The sequence below is a fragment of the Haplochromis burtoni genome, unplaced genomic scaffold (assembly GCF_018398535.1).
Source record: "Haplochromis burtoni strain Fernald_Lab_line unplaced genomic scaffold, NCSU_Asbu1 Contig_792, whole genome shotgun sequence".
Classification (NCBI taxonomy): domain Eukaryota; kingdom Metazoa; phylum Chordata; class Actinopteri; order Cichliformes; family Cichlidae; genus Haplochromis; species Haplochromis burtoni.
Genome location: NW_024583153.1, coordinates 1 through 8,744, shown reverse-complemented (window position 1 = coordinate 8,744; position 8,744 = coordinate 1). Strand labels below are relative to the sequence as shown.

The 8,744-nt window shown below is 44.6% G+C and overlaps 1 protein-coding gene across 1 annotated transcript in view; it reads left to right on the top strand.

The window, feature by feature from the left end:
• Nucleotides 1-6,884, top strand: part of LOC102290904 (guanine nucleotide-binding protein G(o) subunit alpha) — a gene marked incomplete at both ends in the record, with an annotated part of 83,087 nt that extends 76,203 nt beyond the window's left edge. The window contains 1 exon segment of the mRNA XM_005950475.3: nucleotides 6,724-6,884. Coding sequence (XP_005950537.2) covers nucleotides 6,724-6,884 — 161 coding nt within the window.
• Between the last annotated feature and the right edge of the window lie 1,860 nt (nucleotides 6,885-8,744).

Below are 8,744 nucleotides of genomic sequence, written 5' to 3'. Positions count from 1 at the left end.
CACACACACACACACACACTCACACACATACAGAGAAACTGGGACCAGTTGTATCCATTCACACGCAGGTGCCCAGATGTATACACACTCCTCTCGCTCTCTGTCCATATCAGGCATTATGTGGCTGCTGACGATGAGAACAGAGCATCAGTAGCAAAAAGGAAGTTGGAGCAGAGACCAGCTCTGTGCTGAAACGCGTTCAGATCAAATAAAATCCCGCTGAGTGGGATTGGTTCATAGTAGAGGACGACAGAGCTTCAGGTTAACGGTTTAAAGAGAGCTCGTTCAGCGTGTCACGCTGTCACGGCCAGCCGAAGAGCAGACTTGGGTTTAAATGTGGCTCACGGACATTGTTACTGCCGACGCTGTGTTTGGGTCAGAGGGTCACGGGGAAATGTCTTGCTCCTCTCGTTTTTATTTGTCACAAAATGTTCAGAGTCACACACACTGAAGATTATACAGTTAGATAATTATTGTAATAATTACATTCATAATACATTAATGTAATTAATATTCTCATATCCTGTAAGTCGTGTTTAGGTCCTGTTTCTGACACCGTGACTGGAAGAGAATTAGTCATAAAGGTGTTTATTTTTGCCACCCAGTCAATGAAATTTAGCAGTCATATAAAGACTTGCTGAATTACACCAGTCCAGTCTGAGCTGCACTGTTGTGATTCACTGTTATCACGTTTTAATCCTTCGATTGATCCAAAATGCTACAGCAGTAATACTGATCACGACTCCAAAGAGAGACCATTTTTCTTCCATGTTAGCTTTTCTTTATTAAATCCAAACTTAAAATCCTTCTTCTCACTTACAAGGTCTTGAATAATCAGGCCATCTTATCTTAAAGCCCTCGTAGTACCACATCACCTCAGAAAGAGCTCTTCCCTCTCAGACCGCGGGCTTATTTGTGGTTCTTAGGGTATTTAAAAGTAGAATAGCAGGCAGAGCGTTCAGCTGTCAGGCCCCTCCCTCTTCTGTGGTCAAGGGAAAGGACAACTGGTGACGGGGGTCACAGGCTCCCAAGGCTCAGTGATGCGTGCAGTAAGGGAAGGCCCATGTGGTCTAATATCACACAGTAGCTACTGTAGGTCAGCACACACAGGACTAAGCAGCTCCAGAGCAGTTAGACAGCCCGTGTTGACCTCTAACCTTTGCTGTAAGCAGATACAGTAAGCACATGAAGGTCAGCACTGGACAGCAGAGTAATGAAAGAATGGGCCCATTTACTTAATGATACAGGTCACGTGAGACACATATTATTTATTATTATGTAAAGTAAAGTTCAGGACGTGCCGAGGTGCAGTGGACTGCTTACTTGCAAAATATGGATACCTGTGCTCAGCCATGGAAAGACATGCAGGGTTCATCGATATCTGGGTCTGTGGTGTAACTTAGAACAAGCAGACTCGACGGCCACGTCCTGTTTAAAACTAGTCTTTTAAACAGGACGTGTGTGTGGTCAGTGGAGGAAGGAACAGAAGTGGTGGTTGATGGGTGGGGGGAGGGGCTTTCTTCACAGTCCTTAATAAATGGCAAAGGGCAGAATAGGTGATGTTTGGTGTAAGTCTTGAAATGGAGTGGACTGGCTGATGATAGGTTCATTATTGCACACTTCAGCCATGACATTATGACGCACACATGAACACAGATGGGCGGAGCAGATGTATGTGGGTTGCACTGGGTGGGCGTACTGATGTAGTAGCAGGGGATGATTTGGCTGTAGATGAAAGGCAGTAAGTGAGCAGTGAAAGGCCAACAGTAAGTGCTGAACTGTGCTGATTGGCTATTGAATGCTGGGACATGGTAACAAGATTGAGATACAGGCCGTTGGGGGAATGATCACGGTGATGATGATGGCAGCATTGATTGCCTATTCATTGACTAGGTGGGGATTTACAGCAGGTAAATAGATAAAAAGACACACACACATGCATTTGGAGTAAAGTAACCCAAACTACCCGAGTGCATAAGAAGCAAGTTCATCAGCTGTCATTAACTGGAGAAAAAAGTAGCTAAAATCCCCAACACGTGTGTGTGTGTGTGTGTGTGTGTGTGTGTGTGTGTGTGTGTGTGTGTGTGTGCGTGTGTGTGAGGTGTGTGGTGTGTGTGCGGTGTTTTGTGTCTGTGTGTGTGTGTGTTGTGTTGTGTGTGCGTGTGTGTTGTGTGTGTTGTGTGCTGTGTGTGTGTGTGTGGTGTGTGTGTGTGTGTACTAGTTGTGTGTGGTTGTGTGGTGAGTGTGTGTCTGTGGTGTGTGTGTGTGTGTGTGTGTCGTGTGTGTGTGTGTGGCTGTGTGTGTGTGTGTGTGTGTGTGTGTGTGTGTGTGTTGTGTGTGTGTGTGCGTGTGTGTGTGTGTTTGAGTTGTGTGTGTGTGTCGTGTGTGTGTGTTGGAGTGTGTGTGGTGTGTGGTGTCGTGTGTGTGTGGTGGTGTGTGTGTGTGGTGTGGCGCGAGTGAGTGTGTGTGGGTGATGTGGAGTGTGTGTGTGTGTGAGTGTGTGTGTGTGTGTGTGTGTGTGTGTGTGTGCGTGTCTGTACACATCCAACAGAGTTCAGAGGGTGTAAAGGTCACTGTGTCCTTCAGTCTGTAGCCATGTCCCTGTTTGAACAAAGGACGCTGTAGAAGTATGACTCATTCCTCGAGTGCGTGTTATGACTAAGCTGGTTTTCTACAGCTCACCGTAGTAATACGTGGAATCCATGTTTGCTGCCTGGAAAAAGCTGAAAGATAAATATGTATGTAACACGGCTAACATGTCGAACAGTTCATCTGAATTTTCTGGATACCTGAGAAAATTCAAATCAAATCAATGATTATTAGATGTGTTTGGTCTCCGCCCACCCCACCACTATGGTCACTGCCTACTTTGATGCAGAGCGTCTGAGCTTTGATGACAGCTACAAGACTGAAACACAGAGTGAGCGTCAGGCAAAACTCTAACATTATGAACTGAACTGCTGAGCATTTTAAGCTCATGTTTATGTAAAAATACTGAAGCTAACAGACGCAGGAAGTTTATTTTACATCCCTGCCTGGTGGGTTCTGGCTAAGAGCATAAAGTAGAAGCAAAGCATCGCTGCAAATAAGCTACATCATCAAGGTTTAGGGTTAATAACATCACACGCACCTGAGTGTGTGTTTGTGTTTATGCACATCATATTTCCTCAAAGCATGCAGATACATAGAAACAAACCAGTACAAATCTGTAGAGTAGAAACACGCTTGTCATGTGTACGCTCTGTGGTGACAGAAATAACACGGTGCAGAGACTAGAGCAGGTCGTGTCCATGTCATGAAGGTGGGAAGAAGTTTATTAAAGAAAAGCTTTAAGGAGAGAAGAGCTGCCACAGAGTGACGGAGCAACAATAAAGGAGTGAAGAAACTGAAGTGAGGATGCGTCGCTATTACCTACTGTACACAAACAGCTGCCAGAGCGTTCACACAGTTCAACGAGTGATTTTTGCAGCCTGATAAATCTGATTTACAAAGTTGTAGTTGGACCCAACATGTAACCACCCGTCTGTAAGTAACTGGTCAGCACATTCACTCGGTTGTTTTGTGAGGCTGTTAAAATAGTAGTAAAACACATCTCCTGGTTTACTTTCTGACTAAACGGTGAAAACCCAGCAGTTCCATCATTATACAGTCTGCCTCAGCTGCTAGGCTCTCTGACCACAACTACACCACACCTTTCAAATTCAGCCGCTGTGGGCCGAGGTCGTCTCACGTTGAGTCAGCATGGCGGTTTGATGGACAGCTCTCATAAAAGTCTCATAAAATGAACCTTATATTAATGGTTAAAGACATTGTAGATCTAAAAGTGTACATCCAGGTCAGTGTGATCTTAAGATTTCTTTATTTTTAAAGAGTCAGTGAGAGATTACGGTTTACAGTGACTCAGAGACAGAAAACAGAAAACGAAGAGAGTGTAAGACATCAGAAGAATGTAGGATTAAAGTATTAAGGAGGAGGAAATGTCCCTTCCTTTGTCTGTATCTGTTTAATTTGGACAGTGTTAACTTCACTCTGAAGGGACGAACGTGAACTCATCCAGTAAATGAAGTGCGTCTGTTTTCAGGCTGCACTATAGACCTGCGTGACCGTCAGTGAAATATCCATGAGTTTGATTCATGTCTGCACTCAGATGATCGTGTGTTTGTAGGGAGTTTGAACTTCAAGTAGCTCATGTTTCCAGCTGTTGTGATCTGTTAGTCACATCTGTCTGAGTCTAGAGAAGAACGGCTTTAAAAACTGGTGACGTAATGTTCCAGCGATCGAACGATGCTTGTAGATGAAGTGATAACTCGGATACTCAGCTGCACTCGTATTTTATTTTTCATTGTTGAATGTGTGCTTTTCCTCACTGTGGGGACAGTGACTCGTAGATATCACAGAATATACGTTCGTATCTAAAGCTCGCTGACGCAGAGATCACCGAGCCACGGCGATTTTGATTAAGTCAGCTTTGTTTTTTGATGAATATGTTGCCACTTTTACTGTTGCATCACCAGCTCAAGAACAATGAGCCTGTTTAGAGCTTTCTAGCAACGATGACGTCGTGCTGTAGGTATGGACTTTGGCAGCAGGCGAGGGAGGATTTCAACATGTGCAAAATACCAAATGGTCTGCAAAATGTAACAAAGTGCAGCAAATGAAACGTGACGGTAACAGATCAGAGCTCAGTTTATCTGAACAAAGTCGACGCCCATCAAATATTTCAATTTCATTCACTTGCATTTCACCTTTAACCTTCATCATCATTCAGCAAATATGAATTTATCACCCAATCAGGTTATTGTTTAGGACAGCAATGTGTGTGTGCGCGTGTGTGTGTGTTGAAGACAAAAAGACATTCATTACAGCAGTCACTCTGTTACAATTACACGGTGCACACTGGCTTCTTTTGCTGATAAAGGAGTCCAAAGGTCAGGGCTTGGGCGTCCTGGCACAACGATCATGTAAGTGCAGAGAAAAGAAATCAATAATGAAAGAGCGAAGGCCAGGAGGGGGCTGGGATCAAACGCTGTGGATCTCCGAGCTGCTTTACTCTGAGCTTATTGGCAAGCTGAAATAAAGTTTGGGTATAACCCAAAGCTAGGAGCGCGGCGCTGACATTTGTAATCACATGCCCCAAACAGCGACTCCTCTTCAGCTGTATCAGTTACCAGGAGCTGATGTAGCTGCCGCCTTTGTCCAGGAGGCAGCCAGTGCAGATCAGCTGGCTCTGCCCTGAAGGAAGCAGATCACAGCTGCACGACAACAACCGCCTCTTTGGGCCTCTGCAGCTAAAAACAAACAGGCTAAAAAAGCTCTGTCCCTCCCAGCTGCTCTAAAATGTTGAAAGAGGTCTTTTTTGTTCGTGTTTGCTGTTATTAGCCAATAAAGTCCAAATGTCTGAAGTCGACTGTCTGTATGTTGTTGCAGCTTTGTGCTAATCTGGTTTTTACATCACTTCCTGTGGAAACATTGCACCAAGAGAAGAAATGGCTGTCACTCTGTTTTGTCTTCCTTCTTGTCATATTCTTGACATTTTTTTATTTCTGCTTGCCCTCTAATTAATCAAAGGAGCTTGGAAACAAAAGCGTCTGGACTTCTTTAAGTTGCTTGAAGACGTTTCACCTCTCATCCGAGAAGCTTCTTCAGTTCTAAGGTCAAATGGTGGAGAGTCCCAGATATAAACCTAGTGGGAGTTTCCCCCCACAGAGGGACAAAAGGACCCCTGATGATCCTCTAATCGCCTGAGCCAAGGTGTGAAACTGGGTGTGGGTCCCAATCAGCCAGAGTTTCGGGTGAGCTCATTGTGAAACCTGGCCCCACCTTATCATGTGATTTCCTGAGGTCAGATGGCCCAGGATGTGAGTGGGCGTTAAGGCGTCTGGGGAGGGATCTCAAAACTGGATTATAGATGGCAGAGAGTTGGTGTCGTAAACCCCGCCTCTGTTCAAAGATGGTCGCTCACAGTGGACATAGATGCTTCTTTCACTCCTCTTTCAAACCATCTGTCCTCTCTGTCCAAAATGTGAACATTGGCATCCTCGAAAGAGTGACCTTTGACCTTTAGATGCAGATGGACTGCTGAGTCTTGTCCTGTGGAGGTGGCTCTTCTGTGTTCCGCTTGTGAAGTGGCTGTTTGGTCTCTCCGATGTAGATCGGTTGGTTTACGACACCAACTCTCTGCCATCTATAATCCAGTTTTGAGTTCCCTCCCCAGACGCCTTAACGCCCACTCACATCCTGGGCCATCTGATCTCAGGAAATCACATGACAGGGTGGGGCCAGGTTTCACAATGAGCTCACCCGAAACTCTGGCTGATTGGGACCCACACCCAGTACCTCGGCTCAGGCGATTAGAGGATCATCAGGAGGTCCTTTTGTCCCTCTGTGGGGGGAAACTCCCACTAGGTTTATATCTGGGACTCTCCACCATTTGACCTTAGAACTGAAGAAGCTTCTTGGATGAGAGGTGAAACGTCTTCAAGCAACTTAAAGAAGTCCAGACGCTTTTCTTTGCAAGGACACACGTGTTACACGTGTACACATTTCGTGCTACGTCTGAAACTTTTACATTCTAAATATTTCTCACAAAGATGGTTTGATTACATTGTTTACACAGTGCTACACTGTTGTACTCCAGCGTCTCATAATCAGTATGATGCTCTTCTAATGCCACAGCCTCTTCACGCTAACCTGGAGCTGCCTCCCTGCTGTGTTTTCTTTCAGGCGGATGCTAAGATGGTGTGCGATGTGGTCAGTCGTATGGAGGACACGGAGCCTTACTCTGCTGAGCTGCTCTCCGCCATGATGCGTCTGTGGTCTGACTCGGGCATCCAGGAGTGCTTCAGTCGCGCACGAGAGTACCAGCTCAACGATTCAGCGCAGTAGTACGTCCATGTGCTTATTTCTACGTGTTTTTGTTGTGAGGCTGTAAACATTATCAATATCAGTACTGAATCCATTATAACAAAAATAAAAACCTAAATCTGATCCAAAAGTTAGCTTAATGAAAAAGTTAGCAGTGTGCTAGCAGCCAAAGCAATCATAGGGAGGTTTTGCCAGCTGGTTGGGGAACTGTGTGGTCTGTAGGTCAGTGCGACTTGGACCTCGTTTGCTTCATCTTACATTGACATCTTTATTTAATTACAGACATCTTTGAAGGATTACAAACACATCCAACACGGCCGACAAGTTAATGTTGCCGTCAACTGTCTGCAAAACCTCAGCACCTGGGACGTTTCCGGCTAATGCTAATAGCTTATAGCTAGCTTGCATGGTTAACAACCTGAGAAGCGTGCTGCCTGCAGTTGACCGCTGAACACAAGTTGCTGCGTAACTTTGGACTAAAGCAAATCGCTTCAAACTTTAAGCAACAGACAGTAAACTTTAGCATTTTGTGAATTTCGAGGAAAAAACTAGAAATCCCGTTTGATAAGACTGTCGGCTCAGTAGGGGGAACCCTGAGTTTAAGCATGATTCCTATCCCTTTGGTGGCTGTAGGCACAAAGTGTTTGTAGTGATACCCACAGATGCACCAAATCATCACAGCAAATATATTTGTCTTTTGTGTTTGCGTCAGCAGATCCCTGATTTACTGAGACCAGATGAATACATGAGTCATTAGTAGCTGCTACACCGCTTTAAACACAACACGTGAACTTAAACACATACACACTACTGTTTATTCATGCAATCATACCCCGCCTATTACAGTCAATCGCCATTACTGGGTCTATCTTATGCTGAGTGCATGTGTAGGTAGGAAGAGAGAGAGAGCGAGTGGGTGGGGTAGAGAGGAAGAAGAAGCAGTCATTTCCCTCAAGTGCCGTGTTTGTCGTTTAATTGTGCTTCTTACATCCAGTAAAATTACAGCATGACATAAAAAAAATGATCGTGGCAGAGGACTCAGTGAAAGTTACATGGATGTTATCATTTAAAGATACAGGCTACGAGAGAAAAGGTAATAAAAGGTCACGTGAAGGACACAAGGCACGGCGAGAGAGCGAGAGAAATGGAGGAGGCAAAGTGAAGGATCCTTTGAAGGATTACAAACATACTCCTATCAGCATTTACATGTAATCAGTAACTTAAGTAACATCCACTGTGTGTGTGTGTGTGTGTGTGTGTGTGTGTGTGTGTGTGTGTGTGTAGTTTGTCTGTGCTAAATGTCACGTTAAAGATTGATGCACTCTGCCTATTATGTTGTGGCCTGTGGAGCAGAACAGAGCAACCAGCCTATGAACTGATAGGACACATATCACATGATCAGACCACACTAGGTTCAACCTGTGTGTGTGTGTGTGTGTGTGTGTGTGTGTCTTTATTGAAAACCCTTAACAGAAGATAAATTTGATGTTATTTCTCATGTGGAGAATGTTATAAAACTGTCCCAAGTTGGCAGTTATTAGTAATATTAATAGTACTTTTTTGTGTGTTGGTACTCACGAGTGCATCTAATGTCTTTTTATTGCATAGAAAGCAGAAGGGTCTATTGTGAGAGGAGCAAGTCCTGCCTGAAGCACCTCTCTGTCTGTGTCTGTGCAAATACCCTGCATGGGCTGACCTATTTAGCACAATGCACATACACTCTGACTGTGATTTACATCCACTGCCTTTATGACACAGTCAGTCATTCAAAACGTGAACACCAATCTTGCACATATGAAATTACATACAAATACCAGGCAAAGTAGTTAAATGGTAGGGGTGCAACGATACACAAAATTCACGGTTCGGTTCGGTTCGAT